Raw genomic sequence first — 25,126 nt, 5'->3', positions numbered from 1 at the left:
TACATCATTCAAGATTGCTTCACTCGAGGGAGAGCTTTGTTTAGGTAGTTCTGTGATTCAGCTACATTTGGCTCCTCAGGTCTCTGTAGACCTTCAGCAGTGCCTCAGGCAGGCTTTACAGCACCAGGCACCACCATGCAGTCACATGCCACAATCAGAAAAGTTGCCCCATGTATTTGCTTTTTAATGCATAGGCCCCACATATCTGATGGGCTGGCCCAGCTTCCTCATGCTATTCTGGACAAAGAAGTTAAAAAACTCCCATGAAAGAATTTCTGTGCCTTAGAGCCAGAGCTTGCTTAAAGCAATATGAAGCTCACACGAAGGTTTGGTTCTTTGTCCTCAGCTAATAAGCATTGCCAAGGTCATAGACATATATCTCAGATAATTTTTTAATCAGTTGGGAGATTCTTTCTCTATTTGCTTTCATGTGCCCTGTGAAACGACAGGCTTCAGCACAAGCTCAGGTGGTCTGTCTTTTTAGTCACAGTAACATGGTGGGAAGGAAGGGAAATAATTGCAGCTGAGATGTTAGTAAGGCAAGCTATCACAGTTAGCCACATGATACTGCAGTGCTTCAGAATGGGTCAGTTCTTACTGGGGCAAAAAAACAGTTCTGTCAGCCTTGACAAGCACCCTGTGCCCTCTTCTAATGCCTTGGGCCTTAAACAGTCCTTCTAACTGGATATTCCTGAAGTGCAGATGAACCAGGAAATAGTAAAAGTAGCAGAGACGGAGGTTAAGCTTGAAATTTGTATCTGCACTAAACCAAATATTTTTTTTGCCAGGTTTGTTTTCCAGGTTGTTTTTCCAGAATGTGCCTGAGTGATCAGATAGTTGGTTCAGTCATCAGCGTATGAACCTTGTGTGTTCACTTTGAGCTGTGCATATATCATAAGACAATCTGGTTTCTTTGTCTCCTGTGCTCCCTTGAGCACCAGAAGATATAGAAAAAAACTATGTCTTGGAATGTAATTCAGAATATGCAGATCTGAGACAGTAACTATGGAGCTGACATGTTGTTTGCCCCTTTCCCTCTGGACTCAGGGGGGAAACTGCCATTGGAACATATGTTTAACCTCTAAATAATCTTTTCAGTAGCAAAATCACCAGTTGTCCATACTTTTTCCTTAAATATAGCAGATGGTTTAAAGGTCCTGTCATTAGCTTCACTGATAAAAAATAATAGAAAAATACATTCTACTCTGCTGATTTCTTTGTCTTCATGCCTGTAGGCAATAATGGCTGATTGGGAAATATTTCACTGAGAACAATATGAATCATGAATTCCAAGTTGAGTTGTGCTGTGGCTTACCTGGAGCCAAACAATGAATTCAAAAGAGAAAAAAATTATTTGAAAGTGAACTCTGGCATTTCCTTGTGTTCTGCATGAAAAATTTCACATAACTCAATTCTGAAATTTTGTCTGAGGAGGTTGTTGCACATTTTTAATGTAATTTGTGTCCCTTTGTGATTCTTCTCATATTATTGATTTTTATTTCTGACAATAACTTTTAGTCTGACCTCTGCATAGGAAATTGTTCATGTGCTTTTACAGAGACTAGATTTAAAACAATTATGCTCTTCTACTTAAAACTTTCACTTTGTTGGACTATACCTATTTCACACTTTTAGAGTTTGATTCACAAACCTCAGTAACCAGAGTTAAGTCTTCTGATCAATTTTTAAAAAGTTTTGTATTAAGCTTTTTGCTTTTAATTTTTTTTAGGAATAGAACCTCAATGAGGCTAATTATTGCAATAAAGAGTATCAACATTTTGAGTTGCTGTCCAAATTTAACATGTGCCCTTTTCTATGAATTTGAGGTTGGAAACAGTGTTATTCTGGGTTTCAACAGCTATGTGACAACTACTGAACATCTCAGTGATCTGTTTGTCAATATTGCTTTTATAATAAGGGGTTCCATACACAAAGTATTCAACCTGCTAGATTGGATGGCTGTACCCACACTAGGAAGTTGCATGGAGACAACTGAAGTCTTCACTTTAGACCAACTACAGTAGAGGATATTCTACAGGATATTCTGCAGCATTCTGGGGTAAGTAGGGATGATTATGGTTGAGAACTGAACAATGGCCACAGCTTGTTTATTAAATGATATGGACACCTTTGTGTGGTCTTCAGAATGCAAGTAAATTGCACAAGTAAAACTTTGAAAGATCCTGACTTGAGAGAAAATTCCAAAACTCAAAAGTGAATTAAGCATCAAGACAACACCTATTCCCAGTCCTCCAAGCATTCTTTGCGAGGCCATACAATTTTTTCAGGTTTTATTTGTTTTAGCAAAATGCAATTTATAGTTTCCATGGCTGTCTTTGAAAGTGTTCTGCTTATTATTCAGCATTAAAAATGAGTCATATTGCTCAGCATTAAAACAAGTCCTCAGTGTGTAGACTACTTAATATACCATTGGTACAGATAAAATTCAGCTTTGTCGATATGTGGTGAATTTTCTTTTAAATTAAGAAAGGGAAATAATTCAAGTGCTTAGTATCAGTGTTCAGATACTAGCTTTTCATAGCATTCTGTACATGTTTTCATTGTCTATACTTTCTCTTTTTGTCTCATATAGAAATGTAATAATTCATTTACATGGCCTGCCTTAAAAACAGAGAAAATGCAGTAGTTCTGAATTAAGCTGCAGCCTTTAATATTTTCCCATGATTTCCTGGAAGAAGCAAATTATTCCTGTACTTTTTTGTCATTGTTTTTGAATCTCTCAGCATGCTGATTGTTTTGCAGAAAGACTTTCAATAGAGTGTGAGTCAGGTTCAGGAAAAATGAGATTATGCTGTATTTTTCAGCTGTGAAGTTAAAGATTTTGTTGAAATCTAAGAGTTGCTTGATGTTAATGTATTTCATTTGTGTTTTGGGGGTTTATGAACTGTGAAAGTGCCTGGCAGGAATGCAGCCAGCTGTTTTTTATTCTGTTTTGCTTCTCAAGAGCTTTTTCTGCTATTAAATCAGACTTCTGGAATAAACAGTATCTCAAAGGAGTGTTTGCAAGGGTTAAGCCAAGGTTCTCTATACGTTTTGGTCCAGTAGCATGTCATACTAATATGTTTGGCCTAATTTTTAAAATCTTCATGTTACAGGAAGAAAAATTGGGATAGCAGGGTAGTAATTTGCCAGAGATATTACCAAAGCAAATTGATGGTGCATTAAAGCTAGATAACTGCATAGAAATAATAGAATAAAATTAAAATATATACTCTTTTAGATACTGGAGCATTTGGCCTTGAAGAAGTACTATCTCCATAGAAAGAATTATTCCACTGATGTACTTGGCTGCTGTTAGCATTTTTTTTTTCTTTTTTTTTTTTGGTGTTTTGTTTATTGTTCTCTTCAAGTTTAGTGTTCTTTTCAGTTTTGTTGGTTTTTTTGTTGTGTTCTTGTTTGTTTGTTTGTTTGGCTTTTTTGGGTGTTTTTGGTGATGATGATGGCTTACTGATTCTGAGCTAATATGCTAGACCCATTTCTGTTAATTCATTCACGTCCAGGGATATTTTGTAGTTCCAGCTGACAAAAACCAGTTCTGACATCACTCTGCAACTTTGTGAATGTAAGTAGTGGTTGTTTATCTATCTAGTGTGCTTGACAGTAAATGTACCTAATTTGTGCCTTTCCTTCAATAGTCTGCATCTACTACAAACTCTGAAGGTATTGGAGGGCAAATGTTACTGCTTTTAGAGCATTCTCAAGCAATCATTTAATGAAGCAACCAAACAAAATGCCATGTAATCTGCTAATATCAGCATTTACAATGTAATTAAGTGTTTGAAAATGAATGTCTTGTAGTTTTATGTCTAATTAGTTTCTGCTGATTATCACAAAACACTGAAGACTGTAATAACTAAACAGAATAATTGAGTAATTGAAAATTAGGCCTCAGCATTGAAACTGTATAGGTGAAATTATGTTCTCTTGGATCATATATTGCTCTGAATTCTCTTGATAGAAAATATATCTGCTGTAATAGCTGGCCCTCATTTCAACAGTCCTAACTTAATGCTGCTTGTAAGCTGTGAATCAGAGAAAAGTGATCTGGTAAAAGAGACAGTGACTCAATGAAATAATAGAAGTATCTAGAGAGTGAAAACAGGTGAGTTTTATTACTGAGCATAAATTTTATCTCAAAATACGGTGAGCTACTGTGAGCTGCATTTTTTGCCACATTTCTGATTATCCTCTTGGAGCTGAGTATTTGAATGAGTTTTATTTGTGTACTTTACCGTGGGTATCCTCACTGTCTTCTATGAGTATTAATTGGAGAGTAAAGGCTTTTTGTTTAAATGCAGTAAAATATGGCAAAACTAATATTACTTTCCTCCAAATTATGCCTGTTTTTGCAAGTCAAGGGAAAAAATCAGGAAATTTGTATTAACAAGTCATACAATCTATGATTTTTTTTCAGGTTAAAAAAACCTATGAAAAAGTTAATTTCAGATAAGTAAGGCTGAAATGTAGGCAGGAACACAAACATGTCTCTGGGACCCATGTAGTATAAGTAATCTACTCTGCTGACATTTACATTTTAATTAGTTAGGTAATGGGTCTTCTCAAAATGACTTATCAAATAAATTATTAATTCTATATCTTATTTGGCCAGAGAGTAACCCAATTTTGTGTTGATTTAGTGATACGTACCAAATAGTGCATAGTGTAGATTTGGTTTTTGAAGTAGGAAGACAATGGTGGGAACGTATTCTAAAGGAATAAAAAGAAGCTTTTAGAACTCTAGCATTCATTTATGCTGTAGTACAGCAGGAGTGATGGTTTATATCAAAACTGGTTTAAAGCAATAGAAGTATGCTGAAGGGTATCAGGGACAAGCCAACATACAGCCTTTGATATATGACAGAATTGTCAACAGTTTGCATGAAGTTTTCACAAATACAGTTTTGGATATGCATATTTTCTTGAGGTTCATGTCTGGAGCCTTTGCTTATTATTGGGGGAAAAAAAAAGGGTGATAAATATGTGTGATTTTGAATTTCAGCATCAAGTATTGAAAAGTAATTGCTCTGTGGAATGAAGGCCAAGCCAGGAGCAGGATCATGTGGCTCACAGGGAATAGCCATTTTTCAATCGTGTTGGCTTTGTACTGCCATCTTTTATTCACCAATATACACAGAGCTCTAACAGAATGTGGAATTTGCACAGCCTACTGACTGGATTGGGATATCTGCTGTGATCACAGCCATTCTTTAGGATTCTGTTCAAATTCCTTAAAGGGTAAATAAGCCTCCTCTAATCCCCCCCCCAAAAAAAAATCCCTAAAACTCCAAAAACCAGAAGGTGAGACTCTAAATTAAAATTTCCAAAAGGAAGCTTTCTGTGTGTGCAAAGTTGTCTTACCCAGAAGAACTTTGTGACATCCATAAAATTTTGCTTTTGCAGATACAGAAATATGATGTCTCTCTGTGCAGCTGTCCTGGAAAGCCCGTTTTAGTAATCATTTTCAAATATTTCTGAACACACATGGATCAAGACTGAGGTATCCTTAAAAAAAAAATTAATTCCTTATGTTAGGGCTTGTCAAATCTACTGCAGCATCATGTCCTCAGGCTGAGTCAGTAGCAAGGCTGAGCACATATTCCCAATATGCAAATGTGTATAAATACACAGCAGGGCTGTATATGCAACATATCAACACAGCCCAAGCAACACTTTGAGATGGAGCCAAATAGAATACAGGGCAGGCTGTGCAGGTCATATATGGAGCATAGACAGTTAAGTGTACAGATGAGACTCTGTTTAAAATTGTCTGGCCCTTTTCATCTCTTTGCCCCTTTATTTTCCCATGCTTGTTCCTCCTCAGAACGTCTTGATCTCTACCTTTCCCCATCTTTGGTTCTGCCTCTAAGCATCTCATATTAAGTTTTGTACAATCTCAAAATGCTCTTTCCCTGCATCCTAGAAGTGTAACATTTCCCAGGAAATAATTCCTTCAGTATTTGAAGTGATCCATGGAAATCCTTCCCCATAGATTATGGAAGACATGTAAACCCCATCCCATCAGTTGAAGCTTTTATGGAAATGCTGGGACAGGGTCTCATCTCTATCTGGCCTATTTTGGTTCCCCCCCAGCCTTTTTGTTTGTGTCGTCCTTCATATTGGCAGAGATGATAATTTAATCACTTATTCTAAACTGTACAATCTTTAAACATTGATCTAGGAGAAGAAGCTGCTGCTTTTTTCCTTCTTTCCCCTGAAATAATAGTTTGATGATTGAAGTACAAGTTGAGAAATCCTAGTTCAGCTTATTCCAGAGAGAGTGCCTTTACATCAAAACTACAGGATCTTTGAAGATGAAGAACTTTATTCTTCAGTTAATATAGCTTTCAGGTTTCTAACTAAGAGGTTACAAATCTCTGATTTCTCTTTAGCACTTTGTGTCCATAAAATATTAATAGTTCATTCTTCACTGATATATTTTTTGTAAGAATATCTTGAGAACATGTCTTTTTAATGAAACTAGACTATAGTATAAAACTTAGGGTAATAAGAGAAAATATGGATATGATTCACTGTGAACAGGGTGTGGGCTTCAGCCTGAGTCTCTCATTTTTTTGCAAGAATACTTTAATAAATAAGTTATTATATGAAAGAAAATAAGTGATATCTGTTCTTATTTTGACAGAGTTTTAACATTGGGTGAGGCATGTAAATTCTTGATTTCTAAGCCATATCTTCTTTCCTAAGGCTGTGTTTGTACAAATAATCACTGCCTCTTGGGGATATTTACCTCCAGGGGGGGCATGTCCCATCCCTGGAAATGTTCAAGTCCAGGTTGGATAGTGTTCTGAGCAACTGGCTCTGGTGAAAGGTGTCATTGTCAATGGTAGGAGGATTGGAACTAACTGATCTGTAGGGTCCCTCCCAGCCCAAACCATTCCTTGATTCCATGATTCCATGATTAGAGGGGTAATTTTTCTCCCAGGTTGGAGCACAAAAGCTGGCAGCCCCCAGTATTGTACTGTAGTGTACCAGCTCACATTAGAGCTGCTTTGCTTTCTTTGCAATTTATAGAGCAGTATATCCCAGCCCTGCCTGCAAAAGACCACTACAGTAAAACAAAAAAATCAAATTTTATTATATGTGATGGATTGAAGCTCTGTTATTACAAACACAACTGTATTTTACTAACATTTTTACTATGCATACCAAATCGATTGTGTGTAAAAATATTGACTTGAACAGCTTCTAGGATTGTAGCTTATTACATGTTCAATTTTTGAAGGAGGTAAAGAGAAACGGGAACACTGAACTCTAGAAAGTAAACCTCAGACTTAATATTTACTTATATTATGTCTCATATTTTCTCAGAAGCATTCTATATTTTCTTGCATTAATACTTGATCTTATAGTGATTCTCATTTCTACGTTAATTTACACTACAAAACCATGCAGAAATGAACATATTGCAATAACGAAATATGTGTCAGGTTAAGTACAATATCTAAATTTTACTAGCATTTGAAAAAAAAAATTCTGACTCCATCTGTCATATTATCTCTGGAGAAGTTAGGACATGCACATATATAATTAGATTATGAGAAATTGAAAATACCCAAAGTGCCTTGCAAAGAGTGTATGACGTTTATGTTTGACTTTAACCATGATGGTTAAAGTTTGGCTTTTTTTTAAAATTTTGTATGAAATATGTTAATGATAGAAATTCAAACTTCTAATAAAATGAAAAATGCATAACTGCATTGGATAGGAGTTTTCAGTATTTCCACAATTAGATGCTCTGTATGAGAGAAAATAAAATACAATAAATATGGCTCATGTCAAAGGAATTCAAGATATTTTTGTATTCCATAAAAGCCTTAGAATGCTGACTCATCTGTTTCTGAAGTTTGGCTGTTAGCATACTTTGTGTGAAATATTTTTGATACAAGGAAAAGAATTGAAAGCTTACAGTCACTGTGCTAAAAAACGCATAAAACTTGCCTTAAAAGTCTTGTATTAAGTGTAAGGAAAATGAATTTAAGAAATAGCTTTATCATTTACTCTCAAAATTTTTAAAATAGTTTTTCTCTACCTTTGAGACAGTAGGAAGACTGACATCAAATGGCTGACATTTATTTTCTTCCCTTCCTTGCTGATTTATCCCTTCACCAGACTTTCAAGGAAGAAAATATCCCACTCTCTTGAAAGGACTTTGTATCCTACCACTTCATGGATACAGTTTTTGAAGTTAAATGCTAAAGTTTCTAACTTTCACTTTGTTGTTTAAAAAGGCTGTCTCTTCCCTCCATTTTCTGAAGAAAAGTAGTTTGTGCCAGAATGAGCTTTTAGTGCAAAAATCCAGGCAGAAAAAAAATTAATCTTCTTTGGAATATGTAGCACCATATAATGCTCTTCCAAAATCAGTAATGCATATGTCCCTGCATCCTTGCATGATTTATTTTAGGATGAGGTCTGGCTTTTGAAGGTGCTTGTTTCTTTCCATTGACTCTAAAAGCTCTAGTGACTTTAAAAAGTAACTTAAATAGCCTGGAGGTGTTTAAGTTGAATAGAAATGTCCTACAGTGGGGAAAAAAAGGGGTTTTTTGTTTGTTTGTTTGTTCATGTTTTTTTGGTAGGTTGGTTGGCTGGTGGGTTGAGATATTTTGCAAAACTGCATCTCAGCAAAGAATCTGACTTTTAACTTCAATAAATATCTTAAAATAACTTTAGGCTGAGATGAGTTACCCACTGGACTTTTCTGTCATTCTACACAGACAGATGCCTAAGTTTAGATTTCAAAAACTACAAGAAGCGACTCCCACCCTAACAGTTGAAAAGATGCGTAAGCAGTTTTTCTGACTTGTGGGATTCCTCAGTCTTCACCTTATTCATTAGTTTAGGCCTACCCTTGGACATCTCTGAAGAGTTCAGATAATGTGTTTCATATATGGTAGTTCTTGTAAATGTTGCCTATTTTCTACTTGTTTTGAGTGTTTTGTTAATAACCAACTTTTTCACTACATGTGATTTAAACAAGGATTTCTGAAGAAATAAGAGTAAATAAGAGGAACATTCATTAGATTCACATTAATGAATATTATTGCTGGATTGAGCCTGTTTTTATCCACTGTTTGTGGAGATTTTAAGGTTTCTATTGATACCTTCCATGTAGCAATGAGAGAAGATGGGTGATTACGAATAAGCAGCAGAATGTCAATATTTAATAACTGTGAGCACATGTGCTAACACAATACAATGTACTGATGAAAAAGTACCCTGATTTCCACAGTAATCAAAACTGTCTGTAATCTATACAATATTCATTTCACTTTAAAAAGAAAATGGTCCTTTTATGTCTTCAGATAACCTAAACAATAAAATAGTTATTAAATTGGAGATCCTGAGTTTGCATGTGGACATAAAAGGATTCAGAAAAGACAGGCTAATATACCTGTAACTTTTGTGTGTGCTAGCTATAGGAATATGTGTGACTTTATAAATATTTATACATGGTTCAAAGCCATCTGTCAACAATTAAAATATATGTCACGTTTAATAACATAGTCTGCATAGATTAAGATTACTATAATTAGACTATTGCGCACATATTACAGCTGCAAAATGCATGAGCCAGGCTTTCTCAGGAATTTCAAAGAAGGCTTCTTCTATTTTATGATATTCTCCATGGTATTTGATTGCATCTGAATAAGTAATGCAGCAGAGAAATAGCATAGGCAGCTACTTGAACTTGAAGCTAGCTTTTTTGAGAAAAGTTGTAATCTTATCACACAAACATCCAATGGGATCTAAAGAATTGTTCTACCAAATCTTTCTGAGAAGACTGATTGTAAATGGTCCACTTCTTTATGCACCAAGAAAGCTGTTCTCAAGTAATGTACATGTCCTCTCCTCCACCACTTCCATATTTCGAGGATGCCTTAATTCTCTTGAAGATTTTGAAAAACAGGCATGATGCATTTTGACAAGACTAGGCAATGGGAACTATTTTAAGAATAGTTTGGAGGCAAAGAGGATTTAAAAACACAGTCCTTCATATATGATGTCCCAATTTATGCAAAGCAGCCTTACTACACAAATATAACCAGAGAAGGATAGTTATACAAAAATCACAAAAATAGATGACAGCTCAAGAATGGGGACAAGGGGCAAGTTGTGAGGCAGGAAGGCCTTGTTTTAACCTCATTAAGAATTCACTTGCCTTCTGGAGAGTGCTGGCACACAATCTCAGAGACTGGAAAACTTTCAGTGAAAGACTTAAGTGTGGCATAAATGATGTACTAGAGTTTATATTGGCATTCTGTCTGAAGGATATATTCTGAAAATAGAAAGAGTATATATTGGACCTTAAGAAAAACTTGGTAAATAATGCAGGAGATTCTGGATCTATACTTTTTCTCTGGTTTGTTTTGTGGCAATCTCTTATAGGATGGGGCTAAACAAAGTCACAGATAAGGACTGGAGGTACGCTTTTATGATTGATACTTGTTCTCACTAATGTATGGAGATTCCTGGCTATTAGTTATATTAAGGTTCTCCATAATGTCTTTTGTACTGCAGGGGGGAGGAGGGAGGGGAGATGGGACATGACAATATTTTTGCACAGAGAATCCCTTCCCACAAAAACTGTTCTATAGACAACATTGCTATGGTCTCTTATGAGAGAAATTAATACTGAAGGATTTTGTTTCATAATGAGTTCTGCATTAAATTTTATAGGTGTCTACTGTCATTTCATATTCTAGGTCAATTTAGAATACTCTGATTTAAGGAAAAAGTACATAGGCAGCTGATGAAGACGGAAATGTATTTTTAATGTTTCAATTTTTTGAGTATATGGGACCATTTTTCACTTGCATTATCTACAGAGTAATAGCTAATGCAAAAGTAAAGTCCTCCTATTTTATTTTTGCATTTAACTTGCTTTCAAATGTTGCTAGGAGCATACTGGTTTTATGAAGTTACACAATATTGGCCTTGCTGTCAGCTTAGTCTTCATGAATTTTACACAGCAGCTGTTCCTCACTTGCTAGAAATGTCACCAAGTAAAAGACTAAAGTAGCTTTATCATGCTGCTGGTGGATAAGGGAAAGCAGTGTGTCAGTCAGCACTGCTGGTGGGTCACCTCCACTGACTATCTACTGAATTCCATTCTCTGAAATCAGTTCTCTGGATAAATCACCAATTTATCTATTCACGATAGGGTAGCAATAGAAATGTAACTCTAACAGTATAGTCACAATTTTGCTCATGATGGCATCACAGATTATTTCAATGCAGCTTTTTCTATAATGTCTTCTGAATGGCCCTCCAGAAGAAATGTCAATTAGCATATTCTTATAAAGTGAAAAGCGTTCCAGGAGGTCCTTCTTGTAAATGGCTTATTATTGTGCCCTTTCACTTGCAGAACTGTGAAGTATAAGAAGAAATCAAAACCTGAAACAGCCTGTCTGCGATTTTCTATCATGATGTTTAATTTACTTCAGCTGTAATGTCAGACTTCTGTTTCCACTGATGAGAGAAAAATAGGGTTTACAGATTATTAACTCTTAAGTTAAAAACTGTGTCAAAGAAGTAAAACAAAGTTCTGCTTTTATAGACATAAGCTCCAAATTGACTGGAAACATACAGGTGTACAACTGATGTAGTATGGACAATTTGCTATAGAACCCATTTCTAGCTTATTTTTCACTAGCAATTTAATATAAACATGTTGAAGCATGGAATAAACTTTATTCTTAAAAAAATAAAATTGAACATTTATATTTTGTTAATGTCATGATGTTTATTTATAAGTAACAGCTAGACTAATAACAGATTGACGTTGCTATCAGTAGAAATCAGTGCATGATAATGAGTTAATGATCGTGTACTCATGTCCATATATAGGAATCTTGCAGGCTGGTGAATTCTCTTCTGTTGCACAGCTTTATTGGTATGCATTGGTTTGTTATTTTATTTGAGAAATTGTCCTGTATAATGATAGTCATGAGATTATTGAAACTGGCTGTAATTCTGTTTAATTCTCCACAGGATTTTCCTAGTTCTAGTTGTTAACACTGAAAATGTTTGGTTTGAAACTTTGAGAAAATTTAGCTCTTAAGTCTTAATCAGCATTTTCACAAATAATTGGATCTTTTTCTTGCTATTTATATAGTGAGAGAAAATACAGAGAAACAGTGAATTTTATATCTATAGCATCTAGATAAATGGTAGGAATCCCACTGTGCTTTTTACCAGTTTGTCTTGTTGTGCTAAGAGCTGTGTTGTTACCAAACAAACAAAAATTGCACTGCCTGGCTAAAAGAATTAAGAATCCTCTTGGAAAACTTTTTCTTGCTATTTCTTTTCTATAAATATTTTTGGACTCCAGCCTCTGCTTAGCTGAATAACTCCCAGCTTTAACTAGGATTATGGTTCAATTGCATGTGCTCAGATGCCTGGAACAATTCCAGTTGCTTGGTGTTCCTTGGCCTCCAGCTGTTGCTCGAGAAGCAAATTCTTATGCAAATTCTCTGTCACTCCTCTCTCACTGTGTTGTGCCCCAGATATTCTAGGTCATATCAAAAAGCACAAGCCAATCATGTCCACAAAACAGAATCGAACTTCTAACATGCAAATTACTACTGAGGACCTTAGACACTTCACTTACAGAAAAACATGAAAATTTTTTGACAATCAAAAAGCTCAACCCCACCAAAAATCTTGGCTCTGTTTGTTCAAGTAAGTTTTCTCTGATCACAGTATGCCGTGTTATTTAAATAAATCCTTTTTCTTATTTTTTGTTAGACATCATTAATCATTCATTAAAGCACTTGATATTAAGCTGTCTAGTGATACACATATACTGTCCTGGAAAGACAGAATTTCAGTCTACTATTAGGACCAAAGAAAACTGTCTAATACATGAAATATATATCTATCTATATCAACCCTTGCCAAGGAAGAAAGGTCCAAAAATTCAGATAAGGATGAGGTAAAAAAAAAAATTATCTTCATATTATCTGAAAAATTATTTGTAATATCTAGTGGAGGGGGTTATAACCAATAACATTCACATAAGTGAATAGAAGGAAACAGATGAATGGAAAAGAACAGTGACAGAAAAATACAAGCATATGCATGGATGGATGAAACTAGCAAAGAATATTAGTCTCTAAACATTAATCATATAAAATATGACTTTGTCTTGTTATTTCAACTACTAGGCAGAAATAAGAGTACATGCTATTGTTCTGGGGTTTAATTTTGCTCTCATTTGTTATCTTAGAAACGTCTAACTCATTTACTTAATTTTCTGAGGATGATTTAAACCTGCAGTGGAATGTTAGCAAGACATGCATTTTTACAGATGGAAATATGTAAATATTTTTTAAACAAATCAAGTTGATAGTGTGCATAACTGTGGTGGCAGGGATTGCACCAAGGGATAAGAGCCAAGCTTTTGCTCCTGTATTCACTCTGAACCAGTAACAAATGGAAAGAAGAGAAATCACTCATGAAAGAATTCAAGTGAGAACCTGAGTTGTTGGGTTTCAGCTGTAAAATGCACTCCCAGATATAAAGCAAGATTTCTATACATAAAAAATTAGGAAAAGGGTATTTGTGAATGGACAAGTCCGTTTAGAAGCTGTATCTATATTGCTAAATAAAAAGAGGATAAAGGGTGAGAGAGAATGCACTGCTCCACATCCCCAGTGCTTACAAATGACCTCTTAATAAGTGAGAACTGGTTGACAAAAAGTTACAAAGACTGAGAAATTCAGTAACTATCACTATACCTTATTGCTCAGTTCTCTTTTATTTGGCACTGTAGACATCCCAAAAAATCTGCATCTGTTGTATTAAATAAAAATGTTCAGGGATTGCAAGTGTCCTACTTCCTACAGCAGAATAACCATATCCAGGCTGCCTACTTTGAACAGTCTGTAGGCTCAGACTTGAGCTAAGGCTCAAATTGGGGTCAAGCATTTTTGTGGAGAGTGCTAGTTAGGTCAATTCAACTTTGTGATGGTCAGGAAGCATGCTAAGGATGGAACAAAATGCACACTGTGTGCTTGTGCTTGAACCCATAGTCTCACTGTGAGGAATTGTATCTTCAATGGAAATTGCTAGTCATTGCTACCTAATTTAGCAATTAGCTTTCTTTGAAAATTTTGTTCTCTTGCTAAGTGATTTTGAATGCTACATAAATAACTGCTGAGAAGAAATGTCTGGATTTTGAAGTAGTCATGTAATAGTAAGCTGGGGTGATTCTTATTTCCATTATTCAGGCAGCAACTGATTTGATCCTGAGGTAGTAAAGGTATATCAAGGAAGCACAAAGGGTAGGTTAAAGCTGTGTTGTGCAGTGCTGGCTCTCAGCCACCTTTCTAATTTTTGCAGTTCAGTAAGCAGAATGAATGTCTATTTCTTTCTTTGTTCAGCTGAGTTAGCTTAGACTCGAGAGAAATATTGTGTTACTTCCATCAGAATTTCAGGCTACTGGTGATTTTATGGAGAAGAATGTGTTTTCAAACTTGAAACACAGTTTTAGCCCTGGCTCTAGGCAGAAAACAGTGGATTTGACATAGCACTGTATGTATTGCTTGTACTTTGTGTATCATCCTAAGGATATAAAGGCTATAGCTGATTAGAAATCTCATTTTCTTTTTGAAAATATATTAAAAAATAAAAAAAGGCAGCTGACATACTTCACACAAAGCTACAGCTTTCTATTCAAAAAAATTACCACAGGGCGCTATCATAAGGGACAATGAATTGCCATACCAGTGATCTAAATACCAGTTTCCAATATAAACTGGACTTCTAATTTGGAATGAGCATTTTTGTTAAGGAAATGAAACCCTGCATGACATTCTGGCCTACAGATATATGAATATTTTTTTTTAGACATCACCAAAGGAAGTGCTTATTTCTAAGTATTTGGGTACGTAATGCTAAGCAGAGGTAAAAAAGCTAGCAGTTTATTCCTCCCATTTGAAAGAGTTCAAGGTAGTAATATTTGTAGAAATAGTTCTTCTGGATTTGACTTGATTAGCTAAGTTGGATTCTCTGCTGGGCTCCTTTAAGATTCCCTCCAGAAGTACTTATGGTGAGCACATAAATGAAAGAGAGAAAATACTGTGACTGAGCTTAGTTCACAATGAACTGCAATAGAGCATCAATATATTTTCATTGAAATACAATACAATAACATTTATAGAAAATCCATATTTCCCATGAAAGTTTGTGATGTAGAATAAATGAATAGGATACTAGATTTTTGTATCACATCAGTTTCAATCGTATAAACATAAATTTTATTGCCTTTCAGTGTTCATCATTCATTAGACATTGTCCGTGTTTCAGCAGGGATAGAGTTAATTTTCTTCCTAGCAGCTGGTATTATGCTGTGTTTTGGATTGAGGGCAAGAATGATGTTAATAACACAGTAACATTTTAATTGTTGTTGAGCAGTGCTTACTCAGTCAAGGACTTTTTGTCTTCTCTTTCTGCCCTGCCAGTGAGCAGGCTGGAGAAAGAAGATGGGAGGGGACGCAGATATGACAGCTGACCCCAAATGACCCAGGAGCTATCCCATACCATACAGAATCACACTCAGCTTATAAACTGGGAAGAGCTGGCCAGGGGATGGTGGCCCATGGCTCAGGTCATCAGTTGGTGGGTGGTGAGAAATTGTGTTGTACATTGCTTGTTTTGTACATTCTTTCATCACCATTACTATTATTATTTGGTATTCCTTTTATGTCCTACTACACTCTTTTTATCCCAGCCCATGAGTTTTTACCATTTTTCTGCTTCTCTCCCTCATCCCACTGAGGGGGAGTGAGTGAATGGCTGTCTGGTGTTCCTGCCAAGTTAAACAACAGATATTAAATCACTTGTAACTTCCTGCAAGCAGAAAAATACAAAATAGAGTACACTCTTGCCATTTCAGACTTACTTATATGAATTAATACATTTTGGAGAGGCAGAAGGGACCATTTTAGTTTTTTACTTTAACTTCATACATACTGTGTCCTTGAACCTCTGAAGTATTTTGTGCTTTAGGACCAAAACCTATTTGAACCAGAAAAAAACAAAACAAACAAAACCCCAAAATACCCCAAACCAACCAAAACAAAATCCTCTTACCACACTGTTGATAATTATTGCTTATTATTGAAAAATTATTTTTATATAGACCAACTTGAATATTTTTTTAAATATACGATTCTGGTAGTATAAATTTTTTTATTCACTTTGAATGTTTAAATAAAAAAAAATCTTGATTTATTTGCTTTTTCATATGCTTTGGACTGCTGAAATCTGTTAAATCTGTTAAATCTGTATTTGCCATATAGGCACCTACAAGGCTTATAAGGCTGGTTAAATAAATTCTTGAGATCAAGGGGTTTTTTTGAGTGTACTAAAGGATGAGCTCTCTGGTTAAAACCAAAGGATTTTTGGTTCCATTTTAATCACTGTAATGGAATTCACTTCAGGGCCATCCTTTCTGAACAGAGGCAATGAGAATGGGATTTAGGAGTAATATAACACCCCTAATCTGACTTAGTATTCCTATTTCTGTCCCCAGAGATATCCCATTAAAATCTTTGGCTAGAACACTGCTCTGGGTAATTCATATTCTGCTAGCTACCCAGGACACCCACAATTAATTTACAAAACAGAATATTTTGTCTTTTAATATGCATGTAATACAATACTTAGACTTGCAAATTTACTTTTGTCTGTATTTTATTATAGTATGTGTTTTAAAATTGACTCAGTTGCCTCACTTGCCAGATAAGATTTTCTTAGTTTGTCACTTCTTTTTGTTATTTAGTAGTTCTCCAGTTCTCGTGGCAGTAAAAGATTTATCATTAACACTTTTTTTTTTCATTTTGCTTTCCAGATCATTGATAAAAGTCTTAAATAATCTTGAAAGATTACAAGGCCCTATAGGACTGTACAATAATCATACATCCTTAGGGATAATTTTCCTAATTTAGACTCTGAGATTTGTTGAGAAGCTTTAAGTACCCTCATAAGGTGCCTCTGTAGCTGCTGCAAGCAGTTCATTTTCATACTGAAATGTTACAGGGCAGGGAGTCATATATTTACAGAACCCTGGAAGTACTTTAATACAACAGTGTAACTTCTGAAATTCAAATATTTTCATTCTAAAAGGTGAAATTTCACTAAATTTATTAATGGTACTTTTTGGTATTATAGCCTAGTTCAGAATTGCTTTTGGGTCAAAGAAAGCATTCCATTAAGCCATCAATGAAAGTCCTGAGAGGTATTTTGGCAGCTGAGCACTAAAAGATCTAAAGGTGAGGACAAACTTCCCCAGCCTTTGTAGCTGAAGACTCCCGAGGACCTTTCAGCTGATTTACACTGAAATCACTCCCCCTTGCACGTGTACCACAGTAGTGGTGCACAAATTTTCTGGGAAAATAAAAGGCCACCAGCAGAGGACATGCTTTTGATGCCAAAGTCTTCTTTCAATAAACTTCCATCAAGTCTAAGAAGCAGCAAATCTGGAATATTGGTGTATTTACTGCAGTCTCAGAACAGTGGTGAACTAACCTTTGCCATAACTCATTCAAATTAACAAGGTTGCCATTTATATTTGCTGCCTCTTTCATTGAAGTTGAAAGACAATAATGTGTGGTTAAACTCATGGGGTTTTTGAGACAAAAAATTTGATAGGATGGAAAAACTTTTAGACAAAATAAAAAGAAAAGGGATTATTTTACACTATGACCCAGCAGGAAAACAGTCACTGTACTTTTTTGAGGGGCAGATAGTATACAGCTCTCTCAGTAACCCTCCTCATTCAGCTGAAAGAACCACTAAGTATATACAACAAAATGTTCCAGTTATAACATGTACTTATTTTCCTTTTAAAGAATAGCTTTGTAAAAAGCGCAGCAGAAGAGAAAAATTCTTTTAAACAACTTTTATCTTTATTTATAATGTGAATCAATTTAGCTTTGAAGAACTACATGGATTTCTGTTTAATAAAGAATTTATACTAGATCCAAGTCTTGCTTAGTAGAGAACCAGCACTGAGAGTTTTGAACTTATATGGAGACAATATTTCTTCTTGTACAATTAAGGAGATTGAAGAGAATAACAAAGTCCAAATTACAAATGAGCTTACACATTATTTAATCTCTACTTTTTCAAGTACAGTGAAAAGTTTGGAAAAATAAAAAAACTTTTTCAATATTGAACCTACCTTTAAAGCAATTAAGTGGGATCATTTGTATTTTTAGGTTTCTAGTCAATAATGCATAATAATAAAACAAGTGAGAAAAAGAGAGGAAAGAGAAATAACTAAGTTGAGCTGGAATTTAAAGAAACAACAAAATATAAAACCTTATTGAGTCAATATATTTCTAGGACTCAGACAGAGATATAGGGGAGGATGCATGCTCTCAGGCTGAAAAAATGTGTGTGTATATATATACACATATATATATATTAACGCACACACACATAGGTATATATATACACACACCAGATATATATGGTATATATGTATGTGGTATACTGTAGAAAATTTGGCAACACATTTTGTTTGACAAGCAAGACAGAAAAACTGTCTGCTGGAAGTTTCTGCCCACATCTATGACACAGATCTCAGGGATAGAGTACCTTGTCATATGACTGGCCCTGGGAATGTGTCACAATATGAATTGGGGAGAAAAATAAGTGTGCTCTTTAACTGAGGGTAGTTCATTAAACAGTCTGTGTTTTGTTTCAATAAATACTATTTTGTAGAAGTATGGCATGGATTACACAATGAGCAGGGAACAGAGCACCAGTACCAAGGAGCTTTGTTTCCTAGATAGTTTGTCTTTCATGTAGCATATAAATGCCTAATAAAACCTTTGAATTAAAAGTGCTGCATAAATTAGTTCTGCTAATTCAGTGGTGAGTGGCATTCTCCTGTTCTTACACAGAGGAGCAAGTGGATTTTATAGAAGCATTGAGATTTATCTGAATGATCTCATTGTAGTAGTGATTAAAATATTTTCTGTTGGGCACTGTATAGCACCTAACAGATCTAGTCGTCTGGGAAGTGACTCCATAATCTAAAAATAAACTCAGTTTATAGGTTGAAAACCCAGTATTTTGTTAAACAACAAAGGAAACACATTTTTGAAGGTATAAAATGAGTCTGTTTCTAACTAAATAGTATCTTCTTTAAGGAGAAAGTACTATCTGATTAATAAATTCAGGAATCTGAGACAGTGAGGTTTTGGCCAATGTAAAGAAGTCTTCCTAGATTGAAGCATAGGTAATGCACAAACCTGTACAAACTGGTATTTTGGATGAGATGAACTTATAAGAATTTATAAGAGATTCATTTGTGAGAACCTGGGTTTTTATAGGTTATGATCTTTATATTTATCTGACAGGTAAACAACTGAATCTGAATGGGGTAGAGGGCACACTGTGTATATATGACAGTTGTACCACCTAGTATTTAAAAACTGTATGACAGCACTTGTACATTTGAAAAATGAGAGAGATTAACATTATTCAGGTGATTGCATAGCACTGCTCAACAGAGTGGAGAAATGTGTTAGACAGATCTCTACTGTTTTCTTATAAACCATGCAGATATCATTGGCCATCTCTACAGTGAAAAATAAAAAGGATCCAGAGAAAGATCTTATTTACTGGAACAAAATCACCTACACTGCTTAGGCCAGTATCAGCTATCCCTTTGTTTTACCTCACTTTTATTAGTTCTACCAAAGTAATGCCTGGATGTCATTTGGAAGTAGCCCTGTCCATGCTAGCCCTGCTTCTGACTGTACTAGTTTGGTCTGCTGTTCCTTGGTCAAGCATTTGATATCATCCCAACACATATTTTTTTCTTCAGCTTCGAGCAGATTTCCATATGACACACCCACAGCAGCCAAGAATGTCTTGGATTCACCAATATAGAGCTGCAACACAGCTCTCATACTAGTTCAGATATTTCAAATGTGAAAAATTCACATAAAATTATTAATTTATATTAAGTCTCTCTAGATACCACATGGGTCTTTAAAAGATTCAGGTCCATCTGTTAAGTAACACAGATGCTGTCTGCTCTAAGTGGGCCTATAAGAAAGGGGAAACAAACATGCAAACAAACATTTTAGTGGGGTCTGTTGTGGTAGAAATAAGAAAAACGACTTTAAACTGAAGGAGGCTTGACTTACACCACATATAAGGAAGAAGTTTTTTGTAATGAGGGTGGTGTGATGCTGGAACAGGTTTCCCAGGAAGGTGGTGGATGACCCAGCCTTAGAAATATTCAAAATCAGGTTGTGTGGGGCTTTGAGCAACCTGGTCTAGTGGAACATGTCTCTGCTCATTGCAGGGGAATTTGGACTAGATGGCCTTTAAAGGTCCCTTCCAACCCAAACTTTTTCATGATTCTATGTGCTTATCTGTTCCACTTGGCCTCAGGGACAGAAATTGGTGCCTTATTTTCTTTTTTCTTTTCTATTTTGTGGGGTTTTAGTTAAAACTAAACTATACATCTCCAAATACCACTCTTTTAAATCTATCTGTAAGTCAGGGTTAAAAGAAAAAATTAAAAATTAAAAAATCCGAATTCTCATCCTGTTGATCCTGAAATTTCCTTTTCAAATTGGGTAATTACTAAGGACATATATGAAATTTTGGGTAATCACTGAAGCTCTCCAAATATACTGCTAACTTGCATACTATATCTTGTCTTCAGCTGTTGCAGGGCAAATCATTTCCAAAACAGGACAAATGGGATCTCCAACAAGCAGGCAGTGGTGGAGGTGTAGATGAAGAAATCAGTGGTGATTGTGATGATGAAGATGGTTGCGGAGGATCTGGAAGTGGAGAATTCAAAAGAGTCCTGAAAATTACAGACCGTAAGCCCATGATTCTGTTTCCTTCATGCATTTAAACAGTGAATTGACATATTTTCCACTAACACATACCGCTGAATTATCTTGGAAAAGATGTGAAAAGTTTTCTGCTTAGTGTTTCCAATATTTGCAGGAATAGGCCTGCAATTATAGGATTTCTGTGAGCATGGCATCAATATGAGTATCAGTTTCATCATAACACATATATACTTTGCATAATACAGAGTTAACACATTATTTTTAGTCAAATAATAGGTATAGAGTGGCATGTCCCTCAGAGTTACTACAAAAGAAATTTGGCAGTTAAAAAGAGAAATTCTACTAATTTTTGATGGAATGGTGGCAAACCATGAGGTTTAGTGCAGGTAGCTGCATTTCATGGAGAGCTATCGGAACCAATGTACTAAAGCACTCAAAATAATGCCGCTGCTGTTTCTTATGCATCTTTCCACTTTTGTTACAGTTCTGTTTTTATGTAGTTTGGGGTTTTGTTGTGTTGCATTTTATTTTTGTTTTGTTTATTCTCTGAAACATATTTGTAATAATTTTCATTAAAAATCCTGTGGTTGTGCACTTGAATGGCATAGAACTCCAACCATAAGGAAAATAAGTTACTACTTCTCTGAATCTGGACATTTTTCAGCATGTCTTATTTCTCTTCACAGTGTAGTAATATCAGCAGAGATGGTGGCAATAGATGAATTTTTTCATCTAAACTCCATTTCTACATTTTGTAATTTTTTTCTGCATTTTGCATTATCTATATTCACTGAATTTGAGGGTCCTGCATGTTTTCAGGCTTAGATGTGAACCCCAGATCCTTTTTGACTTGACAGTAAAGAGGAAATTTAAAAATTGTAGAGAACCTTTAGTTTTCCATTTCTTTTTGAACTGCTGGAAAAATGTGACAGAACATTCTGGGGCATGCCTTAACAAGTCAGTTTGGAATCACCCTAAGATCCTCTTGCACTGACACTTAGTCTAGATATTTTCAAGTCCTACTAAAAGTCTAGGTGGGATTTTGAGTGACATCCAAAAAAGTTTGGACACTTAATTCCTTAGAGTGCCCTTGGAGGTTTAACTTTGGAGAAAGAAGCTAGGAGTTCAAATATTTAAAACCAGATGTTCTTTGTAATACTGTATATATCTTATATCTGAAAATGACACACTGTGGTATTGAAGGACTGTAAAATAGTTTTAGAATGTGACTAGAGCTATTATGAAAGTATTAAATGACAAAAGAATTTCAAGAAAAGTGTATTTTATTTCACTCTCTTCTACTGCATTAAAATTTTCTTCATATTGATATATTTAGTGCAATCTTTTCAAAATGTCAAAATTATAATTAGCCTTCATATTCTCTTTATACTACATCTTCTAAATTGCTAGAATTATAAGCTATGTGTTAGACATAGTAAAATTTGCATGTAATTCTGTTTCATTTGAACTTTTTCTAAGATATTATAGAACAAAAATATGAATCCATACTGTTCGGTATTTTGACTTGTGCATAAATCTTGAGCTGCTAGTATCTTCCATGAGCTGTTATGATTTCATGGATTTATTCTGGCATGCATTTCCTTTCTGGAATTCAACTTAAAAGTTGTCTTTAATGTGTCCCAGAAAGTCCTATTTTGTTCTCAGGAGTCAGATAGGGACAACCCAACAGAACAGCTAAAACATTCCATTTAGTAGAATTTTGTTACAATGTAGGTTAAGAAAATATTTTTTTCAGAAATCACTTGTGTCTTTAAGTATATGTTAAAGTGTATGTTTAAGATAGATGAAACAGGTGTTTGAAAAATTCTTCTATTGCATCACTGTGATATATAAGTAAGACTCCAGGAATTTAAATTTAGATTTAAAATGGAAAACAATATATTTTAGTAAGAAAATAAAATTATCTTCCTGAGATTTAAGATTTTATGTGAGGAACTAGAATTAAAAAAAATAAACATAATAAGGATTCAGGCTTATCTTTTTAATATCTGTATTTTACATATATTTATGCAACATATATAATTTTGTGTAATTTTCTTAGCTTTGGGTGATTGGTATCAATTAAAAGCTAAGATTTTAAGCTCCTCATTTTTAAACTGAAGAGTTAGATTCACTATGATGATATTGCTTACAGCTCCTTCAAAAGTATGTCTGAATTTCAGGTAAGCCTACAAGTTGACCACAGTATGTTTGATCCTCAGCATTAGCTTCTCTATGGAGTTATACAGTTAATGTCAGTTTTCCTTACCAAGAAAACTTTCTGCATTCTTTTACTTCTGGACAACTTTGCTTTTTCTTGTAACCAGCCAGGAAAGAAAGAGGGATTGCTCCATATTTTTATCTATAGTAGAGTCTAGAAGTCCCAGCCATAGCCCAGGCTCTCTTTTTAGTAGCTTCTGCAGATATTTTTACCAAGGAGATAATCCTGTGTGCAACAAACTAATGATCTTAATAAGCTATTAAAATATGATACAGAACCAGACCCTTTTTTTTCATTGCCATGTATAAAAATCCACCTTTTTTTGATGCCATGTCATTGCCTTTTGGACATGTGTCTGATATGCAGACCCAGAAAGAACAAAGAAGAGAGGGGATGTACTTTTGCCAGAACAAACTTGTACACATTTTATGTGTACACATAGCCTGTGAAGTGAAAGATTACTTGTTTCCACACTCAGTGCTAGAGATGTAAGAGTTGATTTCATTTGGTGCTGAAGACTGACAAATGTGTGGTGACAGCCTTTAGTCTTTAGAAGGCCATTGAAGAGATCTGGTATTTGTAGCACAGAAGCAATAGCATTGCAAAAATGTTTGAAATGCGTTATATTTTGGAAAAAAATATTTTTCCTATCAAACAGTAAACCATTACATTATATTCAAGGTTTCAAAATGCTACAATTGTGCTGACTGGTTTGCTCTTTCATAAATAGTTTTAAAATATGGTAAATCAGTGCAGTTATTTGAAGAAATGATACTAGAAAGGATAGTGTACTTTAAATGTATAAAATAAACAGTAGTATAAAGTCTTGACACTTCATTTGCTAGTTTTATTCTCCTCTAACCTGGGAGCTCCCACAGGACTATTTCATGAGTCACAATGAATTACCTCTTTGAAACCCCCTGCAGAATGCAGCAGTAATAACAACAAATACTTATCACCTACATATTGATTTGCATCTGTTTTCAAATAGCTCTGTGAGGAAGGGCTAATCCAAATATCACTCCACTGAGGTTCTCAGTAGCATCTATCAAAATTCTCATAATACTTCTGGCAACACCACTGATTCTCAGAAAAGTGCTCAACCACTAGTTTGTCTTTCTTTGCTCATTTTAACATGCAACACACGTTTCTTTACTGCAACCAGAGATCTCCTAGTTCAGGGCTCAAATACGCAGAAATATTGAGGATATCTTTGTGCTTAAGATATATATGGGCAAACCTTGTCTCCCACTTTTTAAATTTTTTTTTTAATCTCATCTGATAGTCATCCTCTTTGAAGAAAGAAGTCTCCAAAATGTTTCATTTCTCAGGCTTCCTAATCTGTAGATTATTATTTCCTTGTTCAAATCATGCTGTAGAGGTAAAATACCTTGGAAAAGGCTTTATGTTGTGATCTTTATATAAATAAACCTGTCCACCTCTTGCCTGACATTATACTGCATTCTCAAGTCTCAAACATACTTTCTCCTCTTTCTGCTCCTTCACCCACTTCAGTATAGTTACTTTTCTTATTGTTAAATCTGATTCTGGTGGCATATTCTGGGTCCAAAACTATTTAAAGCTGGCAATAAAATCTCCATTATGATGTTTGCCATCTGTTAAATTCTTTTAAACTCTCATCTACATTCTGTTGCCTCAGTAAAGTAAGACATCCCTTATGTCTGAGTAGGATTTCAGGTTTTATTTACACACAAGAGTATTCTTCCTAATTCCTGAATGTGAGGTGTTATTCAGGTGTCTTTGGAAGGGCTACATGACTTCATTGTTCATAGTTCACTCACTTCAGAACATCTCAATTCCATTAAAAATTAATAAGAAAAATAAAAGTTCTTGCTGTGAATGCCACCCTTGGTCTAAATATTGCACTGATTTTTAACAATAACATTCTAGTAGGCTATTTTTAATTGAGAGGCTAGGGGGATCTCACCCTTCCTTTTCATATAAAGATTATCATAATCTGGGCTCTTTTTTCTCATATCCTTGTCTTTTGTTGAGCTGAAAATCATTTGAA

At 35.0% G+C, this 25,126-nt stretch overlaps 1 protein-coding gene across 1 annotated transcript in view; it reads left to right on the top strand.

Moving 5' to 3' along the window:
• GPC5 (glypican 5) overlaps positions 1–25,126 on the top strand; it is a 610,423-nt gene that overhangs the window by 312,620 nt on the left and 272,677 nt on the right. The window contains exon 8 of the mRNA XM_088051284.1: positions 20,735–20,897. Coding sequence (XP_087907410.1) covers positions 20,735–20,897 — 163 coding nt within the window. The remainder of the gene's footprint in view (positions 1–20,734; positions 20,898–25,126) is intronic.

This window comes from Pseudopodoces humilis, chromosome 2, assembly GCF_049639895.1.
Source record: "Pseudopodoces humilis isolate 2021_Gansu_Grassland_sample_001 chromosome 2, ASM4963989v1, whole genome shotgun sequence".
NCBI classification, from domain to species: domain Eukaryota; kingdom Metazoa; phylum Chordata; class Aves; order Passeriformes; family Paridae; genus Pseudopodoces; species Pseudopodoces humilis.
This window is presented reverse-complemented; position numbering and strand designations above follow the sequence as displayed.